This window comes from Muntiacus reevesi, chromosome 3 (assembly GCF_963930625.1).
Source record: "Muntiacus reevesi chromosome 3, mMunRee1.1, whole genome shotgun sequence".
In the NCBI taxonomy this organism is placed as follows: domain Eukaryota; kingdom Metazoa; phylum Chordata; class Mammalia; order Artiodactyla; family Cervidae; genus Muntiacus; species Muntiacus reevesi.
In genome coordinates, this window is record NC_089251.1 from 77,825,178 (window position 1) to 77,843,993 (window position 18,816).

General features: G+C 46.6%; 1 protein-coding gene and 1 long non-coding RNA gene across 4 annotated transcripts in view; one reads left to right on the forward strand and one right to left on the reverse strand.

Annotated features, from left to right (window-relative positions):
• Positions 1-786: 786 nt before the first annotated feature.
• Positions 787-17,698, forward strand: LOC136164440 (uncharacterized). The gene is made up of 5 exons (XR_010662354.1): positions 787-1,010; positions 10,632-10,831; positions 12,540-14,455; positions 14,736-14,865; positions 17,561-17,698. It is a non-coding gene; the product is annotated as an uncharacterized lncRNA (long non-coding RNA).
• EML4 (EMAP like 4) overlaps positions 15,387-18,816 on the reverse strand; it is a 147,824-nt gene continuing 144,394 nt past the window's right edge. For all 3 annotated transcript variants that reach the window (XM_065929374.1, XM_065929373.1, XM_065929372.1), the window contains one exon: positions 15,387-18,203. In XM_065929374.1, coding sequence (XP_065785446.1) covers positions 17,730-18,203 — 474 coding nt within the window. In that variant the 3' untranslated portion in view covers positions 15,387-17,729. The remainder of the gene's footprint in view (positions 18,204-18,816) is intronic.

Sequence of the window (18,816 nt, forward strand, 5' to 3'; positions counted from 1 at the left end):
CAATGCTGGAGACCTGGTTTCCATCCCTGGGTTAGGAAAATCCCCTGGAGTAGGGCATAGCAACCCACTCCAGTATTCTTGCCTAGAGAGTCCCGATGGACTGTAGCCTGCATCCATGGGGATGCAAAAAGTCTTAATTAAGATGTCACAGATACCCTTTCTCCTTTTTAATTGATAAGTAATCTGTGGGATGATATTTGAGGCCAGGAATATCATGAGGTCAGTGGTTTTACACGCAGTGTTGGTGTTCCATGATGATTTCTTGACTGAATCATGTATTACTAAGGTGGGTGTGATTTCCTGAGTGTCATTGTTGATGTGTTTCAGTGAAGAGGAGTACTCTTTTAAGAGGTTTTAGTGTAATTTTCTCATTGAGTGTAATAACCAAGTATGCCGTTATTTATCTGATGCTCAGCTTTGGCCCACATTTGGCTTTTCTGTCCCCCTGACAGGCCCCTATCAGTCTGGGCAGTTTCTTTCTGACACAGAGTACTGTCTGTTTATCTTGTGTTGGTATTTTTTTCTACCCCACTTTTTTCTGTTTACTTTCAGGTATGTTCTATTCATGTATACTGGTGCATTTTCCTTCTCTGCCTGTTTTATTTTTGCCTCACCTATAGTGGTAGGTACTATACATTCCTATTTATTACTTAGTTTGGAAATTGTTCTCTATCTTGTTTTTCTGCATTGTATTCCATTTTATACGTATGCCATACTTTTAACTAGTTTCCTTTTGATGGCTATTTAGTCTTAAATGTTTTGCTTTTACAAACGTTGCTTTAAATGTATAATCTTTACATGTCATTTTACATACTGCTGAATGTATTTGTAGTATAATTTCTTTAAGTGAGACTTTTCAGGCAAAGAGAATGTGCATCTCTGACTTTGATAGCTATTTGTCACAACAAGAGATAGTGCTGACTTCCAATCCTATTCATCCAGGGGTGCCTATTCCTCCTCCCTGTTGTTAGCTGTGTGCATTATCAGACTTTTTCATCTTTGCCAATCTGGTAAGTGATAAAATTTCTTTGGTTTAAATGATTTTTCCATTGTAATTAGTGATACTGAATATCTTTCTTTAATTTAAAACTTATATTTAAAACATTTAAAATCTTTTCATTTACAAAGGTAAGTTATATTTCCTTTTTTTGTGTGAACTATCTAATCATTGGCCTGCTTATATCCAGGTGCTTTGTGATAATGGTCTAAATATTATTGGTCCATCAGACTGAATTCCTCAGAAACAGATTCTGCTGACTTGTGTGTGAGCCACACTTCTTCTAATTGCAAGATCCGGAGATTCATTAAAATCAGCCAGGGCGGAAAGGGGGATTTTCCAGAACTAAAGTGGGTTGGGCCACAAGACCCATCTTTGGGACTATGGTGGTTTTCTTTTCTGTTATTCTGTTAGCCGTGCAGCTGTTTAGCTGTTTCTGTGGATCAGCTTTATCTCTGTTTCTTGTTGCACGTGGTAGGAAATGGTTGTCTAGCCCCAAATTCAGATGTCCCCCACTTGACCAGTCCACTGTTTGGTACCAGCCCGTCGGGGGAGATGCAGTGAAGGAGCTCAGGGTGGCTTGTTCGTGGGTCTCAACTGAAGGCTCTGAGCCTTTCACTGTGTTCTCAGGATTATTCCTGCTGAGCCCAGTACTTTGAACCCTGGCCAGGTTGGACTGTTTACTCAGAGGGGGACCATCCTCCTTGTCCTTGTTGTCGGGATGAGATGCTTTTGGCAGAGGGACAGTCACTCCTGACTTCTTCCAGGCTATGTGGTTAAGTCTTCACAACAGGGGTCTGAACTCAGATAGCCCTGGGGGTAGGAAGATGCCATGGGGTAGCCAGGCAAAGATAGTTCTAAGGGAATCAGCGTTTTAGGTCAACTTCCATATACTTTTAAAGTTGCACGCCTAGCATAAGAGAGAGGTCCCTTATGGTCATTTCCATTCTGCAAAAGGAAAGCAAACTATTACCCATTCTGGAGAGGACCATGGTATATTGCCCTGCTCTCTGGGGTGCCGTGGAGTGAGTGAGTGACTCTGTGAAAATCACTCAGTTGTGTCTGACTCTTTGCAATCCCATGGGTTATACAGTCCATGGAATTCTCTAGACCAGATTACTGGAGTGGGTAGCCTTCCCCATCTTCCCAACCCAGGGATCAAACCCAGGCCAGGTCTCCTGCAATGCAGGTGGATTCTTTACCAGCTGAGCCATAAGGGAAGCCCAAGAATACTGGAGAGGGTAATCTGTCCCTTCTCCAGAGGATCTTCCTGACCCAGGAATTGAACCGGGATTTCCTGCATTGCAGGCGGATTCTTTACCAACTAAGCTATCGGGGACGCCCCGAGGTGCTGTGGAGATAATTCTAAATATAAATGTTGAGAATATGAGTCTAATGACTAAGACTATGAGTCTGATGTTGAGAATATGAGTCCTTTGTAAAGGAACAAATCCTTTTACAGGTTACAAGTTTTCCAAGTCTGTGTTTTTTTTTTTTTTATCCCCCGAGTCTGTTTTTAACAAAATTGAAGGAGGAACCAATTGAGTTGTTGGTTGGTCATTAAAAATAATTTTGATAATAGATCACTGCATGACTTTGGTGTATAACTCAGGAATTCATGGAATTCAGAGATATTCCCATTACCAAACTTACATCACCATCTATTTGTGAGAACAAGGTTTCTCAGGGCTTAATATATGTAAAAATGAAAAACAGGAATGGAATTGGTACTGAAATCTTCTTAACAATAACCAGGATTCATCCCTGGAACCATGAGCCTTCTCTCTTCCTCTAATTGGGATTTTTGAGTGAAATTTTGCTCATATTTAATAATGATCAGTATTTATGTTCTTTTGTTTTGAAATATGTGCTAGCAGCAATCATAATCATCCAATCCAGAATAAAATGTTTTTTTTTTTTTTTTTAACACTTAGAGCTTAAGGTTAAAGGAAATTTAATATTTTATAGGGAATTATAAGTATAGTCAATAAGAGACTTTCGAGCCTGAAAGTATGTTACATTGGACTTCCCAGGTGGCACCTAGTGGTGAAGAACCTGTCTGCCAGTGCAAGAGACATAAGAGGAGTGGGTTCAATCCCTGGGTTGGGAAAATCCCCTGGAGGAGGGCATGGCAGAATTCCATACCTGGAATTCTTGCCTGCAGAATTCCATGGACAGAGGATCCTGGAAGGCTTTAGTCTATGGGGTTGCGAAGAGTTGGACATGACCAAAGCAGCTTAGCATAGCACAGGCTGAAATTTGGGGGGTAGAATTCTAGATGGAGTAGAGTGATGGAGCTACAAATTCAAGAAATTTCTGACTTAAATAGGCATTTGTATTTTTTTTTAAACATTATTTGTTTATCATTTTTGGCTATGCTCGGTCTTCACCGCTGTGTGTGGGCTTTCCCCAGTTGCTGTGAGTGGGCTTCTCGTCGCCGTGGGTTCTCTTGCGGAGCACGGCCTCTCGGGATCGAGGGCTTCAGTCGTTCTGGCGGCACAGGGGCTCAGTTGCCCTGTGACATGTGGGCGCTTCCTGGACCAGGGATCAAACTGGTGTCCCTTGCACTGCAAGGCCGATTCTTAACCACGGGACCATCAGAGAAGCCCGACATTTGTATTTTTAATTGGATGAAGGTGGGTGTCTAATTGTGGTGGTACTTACAGTCCACTGGCTACATTTATAGTGAAAGTGAAGTCACTCAGTCTTGTCCGACTCTTTGCGACCCCATGGCCTGTAGCCTACCAGGATCCTCAGTCCATGGGATTTTCCAGGCAAGAATACTGGATTGGGTTGCCATTTCCTTCTCCAGGGGATCTTCCCGACCCAGGGATCGAACCTGGGTCTCCCGCATTGCAGGCAGATGCTTTACCATCTGAGCTATAAGAGTGACTTAATAGTTTAAACCGTTACTTACAATGCACCAGAAACTGTTCTTTGTAACCGTTTAAACTTATAATGGACAACTTTAGATGTTAAGCATTAAGCTTACATAATACAAAGAGGAATTCACAGAGTTTTAAAATTCTTTCAAGGTAAACGAGCAGGAAAGGTTGAAGTGGTGACTTGCTACTTCTTTCAGGGACGTGCCCGTTCACCCCTCCTCTTGATTTCTCTGTCGGCCAGAGTCCCTTTCCAGATGCACTTGCATTCCCTCTCCTTCCTGGCCCCTCATCCATGGTGACTCCGCTGTGAAGCTGTCAGAGGCCTACTGAGGATGGAATTGGCTTTTATAACACTGGCTGGCTTTCTTGGATTTATATACTTTTTCTCTCCTTTATGTGTGTGGCCCTGGGCAGGCTTCTCGGCCTTGTCAAATGTTGAGGTTCCTGATACCCAGGTCTTCTTTAGAACTTTTTTTTATGGCTGCAAACAGTGCAGACCTTTTACTTTCTGACCTGATGATATGTAGCAGCTAGAGGTTATCCAGGGGCAGTAATGGTTGACTGCTTAGAAAGTCTGATATTGTCTGGTTCCAGTGATTTAATACATTTGTCTGAGAGTTTGCACATATCCTGGATTGAAGCATGCACTCTTTAGCGCCAAAAACTGCCCATGTCAGGATTGAGAAGGGGGGCCCTGTCCTGAGTACCCCTCCTGTTAGGTTCACTGGGTGTCATCATCAGTCATCCAGAGCTGCCTCTGACCCACGGTCACTCAGTAAGAAGTTCCACTATGCTCTGCTGCTTCCAGGTAGTTAATTGGTGTGCAGAAGCCAGGGACCCCAAGATGAATCAGATGCCTTTGCCTTTGCAAGCAAGTGCTGCGATTAGATTTAGGGAAACTGATTTAAGAATTACTTTCAGGTCCTTTCAGATTCTCTCCTAATCTCTTAGGATTGGTAAACCTAAGGAAATTCCCTGTTAGAGTTTGGGGGGAGAATGGATTCATGTACTTGAACCTGTCACAACGTGATTGATCAGCTGTCTCCCAATACAAAGTAAAAAGATTAAAAAAGAAAGAAATTCCCTCTTATGGAGGAATTCTGCTGTCACCCCTCAGCTGTCCTGGTCTGGGAGGACAGGATGCCCTGCCTGGGTGCAGGTGGGGAAGCCTGTCTGTCGCTTCCATTCCAGGACCCAGGTTACACCTTGGCTGAGTGGGTCAGCCCCATAAGTGTGAGGGGGCATCTGCTGACCCTGACTCTCATCACCCGAACAGAGACACTGGGGTGGCCCAGCCACCTGCTGTGGGTCATGTACACGTGCATAAACTTGGATTAAGAATCCTGACCTTTGCGTGGCTCCAGGGCGCGAGGAGTGCCATGCTGCTGCAGGAGCTGTTGGGATGGCCGATGGAGACCGGATACTGTTTGCTCAGGGCCCGGAATCTGATTTCTAAGGAGGCTGCTGCAAAATAGTAATGGGCAAGCAGGGTAACTGGAAAATCATTCTTTAGATAATTTTTACCCCCTTCAGTTCTGTCACAGCCCTCGTAGGGCGTTGTGCCCCAACCTTGTCCATGAAGCTCAGCTTTGTTGTGATCACGTGGCAGCGCCTCAGGGCCCAAGCACAGGTCCTTCACGCTGTCTCACATGTGCTAGCCCGACGGGAGGCCTCCGCTCTTCCAAATGTCATTCCTGAGGAAGTCAGCTGAACTGGCCCAGGCTGTAAGAAATGGTGGGGTTGCCTCCAAGTCAGCAAGGAAAAGAAGCAGGAGCTTAGTGCAAACTGCAGCTGCCAAAATTAGGGACCTGGGTTCTCAGAAAAGGAGAGGCTGATACCTGGGGCCTGGGTGGAGTGCTGGATAGAAGTCAGCTCAGAAATAGTGTTTCCTGTGGGTACCTTGCCAGGCAGGAAGGCCATGCTGTGGCTCTTCACACATTCCTGCACTCCAAAGGAGGGGCAGGGATGGAGGCAGGTGGCAGGTAGGCACGGCTGGAGTGGAGGTGCTTGGGTAGGGCGCTGCTGGCCCCAGAGTCACTTCAGGGTGTGGCTGGACCAGGCTTCTGCAGCTCAGGGCTGTGGGAAGTGCCAGGAAAGAGGCAGCGTGGTTGTGCAGCTCGGCCCAGGCCCCTATCCTTAGGGAGGTCCTGACGTGGTGTGGAAATGTCTTTCCACTGGAGAGGGTGGGGAAAGATGTAAGATGCTCCAGAATTGGTTAATACCTGTCAGGCTCCACTGGGCTTCCCTGATAGTTCAGTTGGTAAAGAATCCGCCTGCAATGAGGAGACCCCAGTTCGATTCCTGGTTCGGGAAGAGCTGTTGGAGAAAGGATAGGCTACCCATTCCAGTATTCTTGGGCTTCCCTTGTGACTCAGCTGGTTAAGAATCCACCTGCATTGCGGGAGACCTGGTTCGATCTCTGGGTTGGAAAGATGCCCTGGAGGAGGGAAGGGTTACCCACTCCAGTATTCTGGCCTGGAGAATTGCATGGACTGGGTAGTCCATGGGGTCCTTGTCAGGCTCCAAGGCCATCTGCTCCAAGCTCATCTTCCAACTCGTCTGTCTGGGCCACAAGACTTTGTGTTAGACCGCAGACTGATTTGGAAATTGAGTTGCAGCTGGATGAGTTGGTGTCAACTTCAAAGTTCAGTGGTGTTTAATTAAAGCCATTCAGAGACTAAACCCACTCTCAGGAAATTATTCTGATCGAATAATTAAAGAGAATAAAGGTTAGATTTGTGTTTCTGGCTAAGTCTGTGTTACATTCAGCATCTCCAAAGCATGAATTCCATTAACCTTTCATGAACCAACATTAAATTGCTTTTAATTAGTTGTCATTCTAGTTAGAGTCACACAGCAGAGCCGTTGTTTATACTTGGGGTGTCTGTTCCCTCTCCTCTGGAATTATGTGCTTGAATAAACGGCCATTCGGAAAATTGGTTCATAACTTTGTGTGTCTGCTCATCCCTTCCTTAGTTGGGTCCTGTTTACTGAGCATCAGAAGAAGTTGCACCAGGGGAAGCAGGCTGCCGGAAGGCTGGGATAAGTAATTGCAGCTGGGGCTTGAACTGAGGTGTATAGTTTGCAAAGACATGTCCTGTGACCTTGGGACAGGAAGTGAAGGGCTAGTTAAAGTCGTAAGCTTGGGCAGGGGCAGACCTCAGGCGGCCGAGGTGAGGCCTGGTCTTCCCAGGAGGGCCTTTTAGTTTGGGAGAGTGAGTCCTGCCATTTGTCATTCGGTGACCACACTCTCTCCGAGCATTTATGCTCTGGGTGTGGGGCTTCGTTCCTGCTGAGTGATGGTCCGAGTCCTCATCCGGGCCTGTCTGCAGGCTCAGTGTCCTGGAGGAGGCGGCACGCCCAGGCTCCGTTCTTGTGACTGCAGGAGCAGGGAGTGAGACAAGCTCTGTGTGCCTGCTCCGGGCTTCCAGTACCTGTCACCCAGCATATCTTTTCTGTTCATTTTCCTGCATGACTGTGGATGAGAGGTGTTATGACCGAGGATCTGTAAGCCGGGATTCCTCCAGGTGGATCACTCTAGGCCCCCAGCACTCAGGAGGCGGGGCAGGGAGGTCTGCTTCCTTTAGCCTCACCTCTGGACAGAGGTCAGAAATGCTGACTGTACCCTTATTTGAATGTCTTGGGGGTGGGAGTGTTGGGGGGTGGGTCCTTGCTGGTCTTTCCTGAGCTCATACTGTGTTCTGGGCTTAGAAGAAGCTCACTGTGGTCTAGGATCTGGACCAGATGCCGTTAAAAATAGAAGGGATAGCCTGACTCTCCTTGTGAAAAGGATAGTGCCTCAGACCCAGGAGGGCTCAGGCTTGGGATTTCCTAGTAGTGCCAGGCAACCCGTTTACTTCTGAGCTGGGGCTTGAAGTCTTGTTGGCTCTTATCTTTCCTGGAGTTGGCCCAGCTCCCTGGGCTGTCTGTGACTCCCCGTGAGTTTTCTGGGCATTCCCTCAGTGGGCCATCAGGTGCCCTGTTGTCATTTCCTGCAGGGCTTTTCTATGAGCGGCTCTGGGGTTACCTGAGGGTTGGTGCCCTGTCTCCCTAGCAGACTGGGGACCTGGCCTGCGTTCACCATCAGGAAGCCTTATGGCACACACCATTCATTCTGGAATCGCTGCATGCTGGGCAGTAGGGGCCAGACAGAGGTGATGCTGTCGCTGGTTCCCAAGCTCAGAGAAGGACAGGCCCAACCAAAGTGCAACAGAAGCGTCCAGGTCAGGGCTGGGGCCCAGGAATGAGGAGGAGCGGCGGGGATGCCCTCAGAGGGGCACTGTGTAAATCGCACAGGGATGCGTTGGGGTTTCCTGCTGCGTACAGCGGGGAGGGACGTTTGGCCCGAGGGAACAGCGCCTGCTGGAGTGTGAGAGGAGGTGGGAGACGCGGGAGAGGGCTGGACTCCGGTGGGTGAGCACGTGGGGTGTGGGGGGAATGGCCACAGGATCCAGTGTTGTGCTGCTGCTTTTGAATCCATGGTGTTGATGTGGAGGGCACATTGGAGGGGAAAAGACCTGCGGCATTGGACTGGTTGAGGGTACTGTGAGGGTTCGGTGGAGAGATGGTGGGGGCCTGGGGACCAGCGGCAGTGGGCGTGGGGAGAGGCGTGAAGCCCAGGGACCTTAAGCAGGCAACAGTGAGTGCACCTCACAATTAGAGGTGAGGGTGAGGCAGGCTGCTGGGTGCTCCCAGGATGACTCAGCCTGGCTCCTGGGTCAGTGGAGGTGCAGGACTGGGGGTCAGCAGGGCAGTGCGTGTGTTGTTGGAAAAAATGGATCGCCTGTGAGCCCTCTAGGCAAAGAATTTGAGTCTGCAATGGAGTCTGGAGATAAGCCCAGGGTTTGGACTAGAGGTAGGAATGTGGATGTAGGGCCAGTGGAAGCCTGGTGTCTGCTACATAGTTAGGGAGTGTATGAAGGTGAGGAAATAGAATGGGGAAAATACCGGTATTCAGGAGTGGTGGTGAAGACAAGAGCTTGTGATGGCCCCAGGGTCTAAGATCAGAAGGAATGCAGATGTCATGTTGCATGAAAGAAGCTGGACACGAAAGAGAGCATACTCCGTGATGTGACTGCATTTAGATGAAAATCAAAGCTGGGCAGAACCACTCGGTGGTGACAGAGGTCAGAACAGAGCTGACACTCGTTCTCCTGTCAGTATTAATGACGGGAGGAGGCATCACAGGGCAGGCTTGTGTCCCTAGAACATGGCAGTTCTTCCTCTGGGCGGGTGTGTACATGTGTGGGCAGATAAACGCAGATGCCCTGAGATTTCTGCACTTTGCTGTAAGTTATTCCTGAAAATAAAATCTTTAAAAACTTAGAAAGGAAGATGGAAGTGTAGGGGAGGAAAAGTAGTTTACCTTCCAGTCTTCAGAGTCCATGGCTGAGACCTCTGTATTGAAAGAGAGATTAATAAGAGACAAACAGAAGTAACTATACGCTGCTGCTAAGTCGCATCAGTCGTGTCCGACTCTGTGCGACCCCATAGATGGCAGCCCACCAGGCTCCGCCGTCCCTGGGATTCTCCAGGCAAGAACACTGGAGTGGGTTGCCATTGCCTTCTCTGAACTATACGCTGATAAGAATTAAAAGAAAAATTCCCCGCACCACCCCCTGCCCCCGCCAATAAGGAGCACGCCTGATTTAAAGTTGTTGCTTACGTTAGGTGTCATGGCACATCCAGAATAAAGTTGGATTGTGGCTGCACATCCAGTTTCATAAACCCATATGTGTATCTTATTTCAAAGTAATAGATACCTTTTACTAGAAGAAAAAAATTTTTAATCTGTCTTGAAAATAAAAAAGTTTATGAACATGTAGACCTCACGTGTACATGGGAGATACACAGAGAAAAACGAGCAGCTGCCCGAGGGGGCTTAGAATTCAGGCTTTAACACTGTCTTAGTGGGGAAGACGGGGGGGTGAGGTGGGGGGAGGGGAGGATAGACCTAGACCTAGGGGAGAGTGATTTTTAGGGATGATGTGAGGCCCTTAGAACGGTGATTGGGAAGTGTGATGGTCTGTGACAAGTGTGTCTGGGTGTGGGGTGGGTTCAGCCTCCTCTGTAACGAGAGTCAATCTCCCCTGGTTGATGAAGCTCCTGGGAGGGATCTATAACAACTGAGCTCCTTTTGGAGCATCTGTCTTTAGGCAGATGGGAGTGTTCAGAGACAGCCCTCTCATTGGATTGGCTGTTTTTCAGATGCCTACAGCTCAGAACAATCAACCTCCCAAAGTGGCAAATTTGGGGCTGGCATATTCTGGTGCCCTTCAGAAGGAAGATGGGAGGAAGGAAGGAAGGGAAATAAGGAAAGAGGACAGGTGGACAGAGGAAAGAAGAAAAGAAACCTGGAGTCTGTGGTGCCTGGCAGGAGAGGTTTGAGTTTTCAAGAAAGAGGATGACGACCAGTGTCACACACACCCAGAGGTTGAGCCTGGGGCTGGCTCCGTAGAGTGACCTGGAGGCTACCCCCCTCATCCTCCCATGGTCCCAGCACTGCTGAAGGAGTGGCATAGGACAAACCCTAACACGGAGTGAGAAGAGGGAGGCGCGAAGACCCTCGGATGAAGGGCGTGCCTGAGAGCATGTGACCCGTGCTTGGGTCATAGCTCCTAGCACTGCAGATGGCCACTCTGTGGTTTCCAGAGTGCCCTCCCAGGCAGATCCCTTCGTTTAAATCTGACCATGTTTGATCAAAAAAGTTATCAACTACTGTAATTTAAAAGAACTTCCTTCTGTTTCAGTGTGAGGGTTTTCCATAGAAACCACTTGAGCCTGGGCGGCTGTGAATGGCAGCTTTATTAGTGGAGCCATCTGCAGGCTCTACTAGCTGTCCACACAATCTGTCACCCTGCTGATCGCTTCCCGTGCAAACCCTGTTTATCGTGATGGAGCCCCAGCCCGTGCCCATGACCCGGAGGGGACACCTTCCCTGCGCCCTGAGGTGAGAACAGTTCCCCTGCTTTTCTCAAGTCCCTTGGATGCCGGGCCTACAGGGGGCAGGTGGGGGCGGAGCCCACGAGCTCGCCAGGAGGTCTCTCCCCTGAGGATCAGGTGTTCCCAGGGGGTAAACCCTTACTCTCTCTTTTGGACAGAGACCAAGGAGGAGGGGTCCAAACTTAACCAAACTCACAATGAAAAATGCCCCTTCACTGCAGCCTTGAGTTTTTTATGTCAGATTCCTCACTTGCCCTCACGGAAGGGCTGGCCCACCATCAGGTGGGACTGGTGTGAGATCTCACTGATGCTCTGGGGGCCTCTGAGAGCTTGAATCTTAACACGTTCTTCCAAGAGAGAAGGGACTTGTGGCTCAGCTCAGAATTAATTCATCTTCTAAATGGAAATGTCAAAGCCTGGCAAACGCTCCTGCTAATGAGTCCGGAGCTGAGATATTCATGGGCAGCAAACAGTAGGCCACATGAAAATGGATTTTGCCAGTGAAACCATGAGGCCATCACTCTCTAAGGAGAAAGAAAGCCTGGTCACCTAATCTCAATTTTGCAGCAGTTTCACTGGGGACCCATAAATAGTAGAATTCTTTTTTCTTGTCATTTTATTAAGTCTGAATAAGGGAGGGTGATTCAGCCTAACCACCTGAGGGAAGGCAGCTGTGGGGGACTGGCCATGCGAGCATTTCCAAGGGAGTGAGCATCAGCCACACTCAAACCAGGCAGAAGGGGAAGCCAGTGCAGACCCAGGAGGGGTGAACGCCCAGGGGCGGGGAGGACTCTGCTAGGGGCAGGATGATGCATTGACTGTTTCTCAGCCGCAAGCAGGTAAAGCCTCCGTGCTCCCAGGCACACCCTCTGACCAGTGCGCCCCCCTTGCCAGGGGCTCCCCCGGACCCTGCGGGGGCCGAGCAGAGGTGGGAAAAGCTACAGAGAGCGTGTTCCACATCGGCAGTGTTTTATTTGATCACAGGTGGAATACCTCAGGTGCACCAGGATAGAAATTTTGTTAAAAAAAAATCTGTGTTGTATTATAGCCCATTTTTGTTTCCATATTTCCTTCAAAAGCATAAAGAGAAGGGAGTTTCTATATCATTACTTTGGAGAAACATTTTATTTTGAAATAACTGTAGACTTAGAGGAAGTGTAAAAAGAGTCCTGTGACCCCTTCCCTTAGCTTCCCCCCAATGGTGACATCATACATAGTTTATAGTATTGTTAAGTCCAGGAAGGGTTCACTTGCTCAGCACGGTCATGCAGACTACAGGTCTTAATTGGTTTCCACCACTGTGATTGAGTGCTGTGTATAGGTTCATGTCATCGCCCCCACAACCAAGATGGAGCCTGTTCATCATCACAGAGGACCCCCATGCCGCCCCTCTAGGTGACGTCTCCCCCTTGCTGTCCCCTGGCAACCGCTAGTCTGTTCTTTATTCTTTAGAGTCACTTCAGGAGTGTTATTCATGGAAACATACAGTTGGTAAACTCTCCAGATTGGCTTTGTAGGATCCATGCTCCATGAGGGCAGGGCCTGTATCTTGTTGCCAGGTTCCCTGCTGAGCCTGGTCGAGTTCCTTGTATGAGGAGGATTTGTACGTACACCTGATGAAACAATAACACCTGTGGATCCGAGTCCCACACAAGCTTGCTGGGTTCAGACCGGCTCCCTCTTTGTGTCAGCAGCACAATACATTTTTATTGCAGAGACTGAAAGTCTGCAGAAGGAAGAGGCTCTGCCCTGCCCGGACATCACTTATACAGTTGTGTTAACTGAGAAAGTTCTATGGCTGACACGGTAAGAGAATGCCGGCTTCTGGTTTCCCTGCTTCCACCAGGTCACCAAGGGAGCCCAGCCCAGTGTTGGCTGAATGGGCATCACTGTGGAGGGGTGGGCTGGAGTACCCCTTGACCTTGCCTACGGCGCACTCTGGCTTGGTGGCTATGGGAACATCAGGATGAAACGGATGACCAGGTATGTGGGCTTTTGCTTTTTATTATAGTTACTTTTCCTCCCTAAGTCCCCTTCTAGCACTCGTCTGCAGCTCGCTTAGTGAGATCTGGTGAAAGTGCACGTGCGTCATCCCACTGACACACACCGGTGGTTATGCATATCCACCTCTGTCCCTGGGTGACTCCCTAGGGAAATTTGCTTTCAGGACTGCGTGTATACATTGCTGAGGGAGAGGAGAGGCAGGATCAAGGCCCTGTGGCGTAGCCTGGGCCGGAGATTAAGGGAAGAAGCACTTGACCAGTGAAGAAGGAAGCTGCTCTGCTTTTTAGTGAAACAGAAATTGCTCAGAGGTTGGAAAATAAGGGAGCAGCGTTTCCACACAAATAGGCTTAAAAGGGAACCTCAGGGACTGAGGACTCAGGAGCCAAGGCAGGCAGGAAGTGCAGAGGTGCTGCGGGGTGACCTGGAAGCTTGGCCCCCACTCCACTTGTAGGGCTGGCACGAGGGGTCTTGTGCCAGGGAGGGGTCCCTGTCATCTCTGATTGTTCAGAGCCGAGTCAACTGTTCCAAAGCCTAACCACTTTCTGTGATTTTTCGATATAGTGGTCTCAAATCCTTCCTACCAGAAGCTTAGCCCATTTCATTCTGTTACTAATAATCACTATATTACTATTCTGCAGTAAGCATCTCCTACAGTGCCCGGCTGCAGAGCTACCCCAGGGACTCTGGAGGCAGGAGGACAAACCCTGAGTGAGAAGAGGGAGAACCAAACCTTGGTTCAGTCAGTTGGTGCTGTTAGGGTCCTATAGGGTGACAGTTTCATCTGTAAGTTTACTCATCTGTAAAATGGTGACGGAATATAGGATGGTTGGAGGAACTGGTGGAAAGCTCTAAAATGTTACACCAGTGTCAGCTCTTCTGGTTCAATAACATTTAGTTCTATGTGGATGTGTCGTCATCAACGAGCACTTGGTTTTTGTTCCTACATTTTTTGTATTTTTGTCCTCTGAGATATAGAAGTGGTATCTTTTTCTTCCAGATTTCTGGATTGATAAAATTAAAAATCACACGTGTTCAGTTTGGTAAGTTATGTTCTCCTGAGGATGTCAGCCACGGATTCAGAAATGAAACACACTGACAAGTCTACAGGAACCAAACTTTCTTCTTCCATTTTGGATTATTTCTCTTTTAGTTCCTTTGCCTGTTTCGTATCAGAGGTTATTGTAGGAATCCATTAATGAGGCTGGCGTAGAAATCCAGGTTTCCTCTGGAAAAGGTTATGCACAAAAGGAATAAGATGACTGTAGTCCCTGAGAGCAGCAGTTGCCCTTTAGAAAGGATTGCATCTACTTTTCAGGGAAAATGCCTGGAAACTTTTTCTAAGGTCCTCGGAGATGCCAGTCCTGGGCATCCTGGACGAAGGCAGCTTCTTCAGCAGAGCCTGTTTCTGTGATGGTGACAGACGTGTAGCATCCTCCCCTGGACTGAGGACTGAGATGACATAGGGCCTCTGATGTTGCCCCGTCTCCCTTCCAAAATCTGTGAATCTTCACCCGCATCCTTTCCTTCTTCCTCCCTGTTTCTAAAGAATGTCTTTCTCCTAGTGTAAGTGGAAGAGGCTCCAGCTTCAAAGTGACAGCGCATAACGTCCTGGCGTGAGGTCATCTGGGTGAGTGAACATGGGCCTGTTCTGAACCCCAGCCCGCCCCGTGCGCTGATGAGGCTGGGGCGTCCGGGGACTCTGGCCGCACAGACTCCTCGAGCAGTAGCTCTGCTCCGTTCATGGCCAGCATACCTGCTCTTCAGCCTGTCTCCTTTGTCCTAGAAACATGTCCTTGTCCTAAGCTGCCTTTTAGTTCCCCTGTAAGCTGGAAACAGTTCCTTCTAGCATTTATAGGACCACACCAGTATGTCCAAGATCTGATTCACCACTGTTTCCCCATAAACAGGTTCCTGACTTGGAGCTCCTTTTTTATTCAGAAAAATCACATTGATTGGCGCGTCTGTTCTGCTGCCTGCCAGCCATTTTGTCTCAGAATTGGCGGAGAGGAATTGCTGGGCCCAGGACGCCTCTCACAGGTTAGTGTGTGAGTGACTGTGAACATACATTCATAGGCACCACGGATGAATAAGGTGACGATGAAAACCCCACCATTTCCATGACTGTAAAACTGAGAAATGTATGGACTACTTAACTGCTCATAAAGAAAAATGTGCAGCAGCTAATTTATGGTTGTGGTGTGAAGAGGATGTGTCACTAAGCAACCCAGGGGAGATGGAGAAAGCGGGATGCTGAGTTCAAGGGCTTCCCGCAGGTGAACACCGGGGAGGCAGGTAGCTAGGATCACCCAGTGTAAACATCTGAGTGAGTACGGACATGAAATAAATTAAAACGAAGCTATTGCCTATTAAATGGAAGCATAAATCAGAAGTAATTTCCTCTAGCTTTATGAGATGGAGTCTGTCACTATCAGAATGGCTGTATCCACAGCGGCAGTGGTCAACTGATAAACATGTCCTTCTGAACTGTCTGTCGTGTCTCCTGATAACTGGATGAAACCAGCAGCATAGAGGAAGAAAGACTCAAGACACATTTAGAGACAAATGAAACATCTTGATTATTTTATTTAATCTTCAAATTTTTCTGTCATAAGACAGGAATGCATGATAGAAATGGCTCAACATCTTCACATAAAACACTTGGATTCATTTTCATTCACAAGTTTTTCTAAAAACATCTATAATTTCATAATCCCACCCACTTCCAACCATAATCACAGATTTAATTGACTGTTAAACAGTAGTTGCCAGCAATAGAGAGCTGGAACGCTTTCTGCGTATTAGTAGTGTCTTTTTGAAACTACCACCCAAGATATCACAAATATCACGAATATAAATTTCATTGTACACAGCAACCCCAAAGGTGACTGATATCCCCAGATATACTCCCTGTTTGTCATGGAGAGCAGTATCCCCCACGTACTTTACAAAATGCTTTTTTCTTCTTCTAGAATTACTTGTTCATCTCCTATTATTTTGCAGGGTCTAGCACATGCTGACCTAATGATTCAATCACCACAGCTAATAGGCAAAAAAACACATGCCTGATACTGCTGCTGCCCTCTGATAATTATGTATAAACATACTGAAAAATGATGGGTTGCTTGAAGTCTCTCTTCTTTTGAAGAGAACTGCTTTGAGGTTTTTTTTTTCTGAACAGTTGTAAACAAAAGGAAAGAGATATACACAACATATATCTGTACACAGAGAAACACACTGAGTATTTTCAATGTGGCACATATCTTCTTATAGAGAGAGAGACACGCAGAGTAAGTGTCTACACTCACTCACCCCTTCACACATACCCACACCCTACATACAGCATCTGAATACGAATGTGGTGAGTGTCCTTGGGCGTTCACTGGAGTCTGTATGTTACCAGATGATGAAATACCTGACTTGTATTACTCCTGAGAAGATAGCAGAAGGGAATGACAGTTCTGAAGCACTTTGGAATGGCACAATCACGTAAACACTTGCATACTTAAGACTTCTGAACTCATCTGAAGTTTCTAAACATGATCTAACAACAACAAAAAGATATCAAAACAATGCAGCAAGTTAAAAAATAAGTCTTTTTATAATCAAAGTATAAACAAATATATAGGAAATGCATATTTGTAATTATTTTGAAAATAGGAGACACATACTTAAGAAAAACAATCATCTGACAAAACTTAAAAAAAAAACAATGAAAAACCAAAACTATCCACTGCATAAAAATACATGCACTGCCCCCAGTAGCAGAGGATAGTCACTCAGAACTGCAAGGCTTAAAGCAACTCCACCAGAGAAAAATCACCATATATATAGGAAGTCTATTAAGTATGCAATTTATAAAAAATTACTGTGACTACTGTCACATTTCTGTAAAAAAGAATTTGCAATTTGTTACTTTATCCCTCAATCTGTATAAAAATTACAACTAAACCAATGAATTTCAAGCACCAATTTAATCATTTAAACTTACTGTATTAATATTTCTGTTATTGAGGGAACAAATGATGATGAAGGCTAAGCTAATATTAGCCAAGTTTAGTTTTATAGGCATGTGGTTTTTTTCTCTTCCATTCACTTGAAAATGTTTAGGCTGGTAAAGGGATCCTTGGCGGAATCCATTATTTCTGAATCAATGGCTTAATATACATTAAAAGCTCTTTAACAAACCACTGCTTGCTTAATTCTAAGATAAAATAGATCTGCACACAGGGAATTCAGGGACTGTTCCTCACTCTGACTTAGAAAAGGCAGCACCTACATAGTAGACTAACAAGCACATCTGGACGTCTGCTGGCAGCATAAGAAAACGGTGTTATTATTCAGGAAGGCCATACCACTGCTCATAGCGATACTGAAGTTTTTCGTTAACTAAAAAATTTCCACTAGATATTTGGGGTGGGAGGGTCTCAGCAAGAGTTTTTTTTTGGTTTTTGTTTTTCTGATTTTCAGTATCAGGAAAAAAAAAAGCACAGTCTGAGCCAGTAGATGAACAGGTGAGTAACAGTGTTTGTGATGTCTCTGGTTGTTCCTGAAGAAAACCTGTTCAGATAACGAGGGGTTTATTTTTAAATCTATACAACTGGTGTTTTTGTTTCCAGTATTTACATCATAACTACTCACATACACAGTAATTTCTGAGACATATTCAATGTTTCAGTCTTTTCCTACTATTAAGTTTGGTTAATTTTCAACACACATCAAACCGAACCTTTAGGTTGACTGCATTTAAGAGACGGAAGATGAGATTGTTGAAAACAGATTACGTGGAAACCAAAACTCATCAACAGTGATTCTTCATCACTTCTCGGCCTGTTATCTGAACTCTGCTATCACAAGACCACACGCGGTTGAAGGAGGAAGCGAGTCGCACTGCAGTCCTGGTGTTAGGACAGGGATGAGGGGTCTTGCTGGTCCCCAGGAAGAGCGGCTTTGCTCTGCTCCTCGCTTAGCTCACTGGCTAGCTCTTCATAAACAGGCTCACCGAGGTCTTCGCTGCCCCCCTCACTCTGCTCCTCACTGTGGTCTTCGCTGGGCTCCACGGTCTGTTCCAGGCTGTTCTCCAGAAGTGTGGGAGAACTGCTTATCCGACTTTCTTCTTCAGCTGTCTCATTTAAGGGCTGGGAAGGAGGCGGGGTGGGAGTATCAGACTGCGCCACACTCTCGACAGAAGAGGGAGGGGCTCTGGTGAGAGCAGGATCCGCTAGAGTCTCATTTTGAGGCAAAGGTAACTTTTCCACAAGTTTCCACTGAATGATGCTCATGTCTTTCCCGCCAGTTGAAATCAGGTGACTGTCATTATGAGTAAAGCTGACATTGGTGACGTGGCTGCTGTGGGCACTGTACTTGTGACTGGGAGCCTACGTGAAATAAATCAGACAGCAGAGTTAAATTCATCCCCTACACGCCTGCTTACAGCAGTGGGGAGACTAGCTTAGGACGGCCAGTTCAGCTGGTGACACAAGCTAAACAACTACACGTCACCGGCTGAAGGATAAAGCCAGCAGCAGTCTCCTTTCAACAGCTGTTCATGTGGGAAACAAAGTAACTGGACAGTTGTACTTTTAGACTATGTTTAAAAAATGTCTCTTCTGGATGTCAGGTTGGTATACTTGTTAAGAGTTTAGTGACTATTCTACTGAGCTGGCTAGGGGAGACTTTACTAGGTTGGTAGGATTATAGATGGTTTAGGAGTCTTATAATGTTGATCATGTATCAAATAAAATATTTTAATATGTTTAGAAGAAATATAAAACTGCTAAGATGTCAAAATGAAAAAAATAAATAAAAATGAGTGAAACGTCATCAAGTGTCTTCTCTTTTACCATAATGAAGGAAGAGACGAGCACTGCCTGCATGGACGCTCACAGATGGCCCTGTTCTCTCCCCATGTGCACTCTAGCATCATGGAGACTAATTAGGAACCCTACAAATACCTTCCCACCGTTGACACAAAATTATCCCCCAAACAAA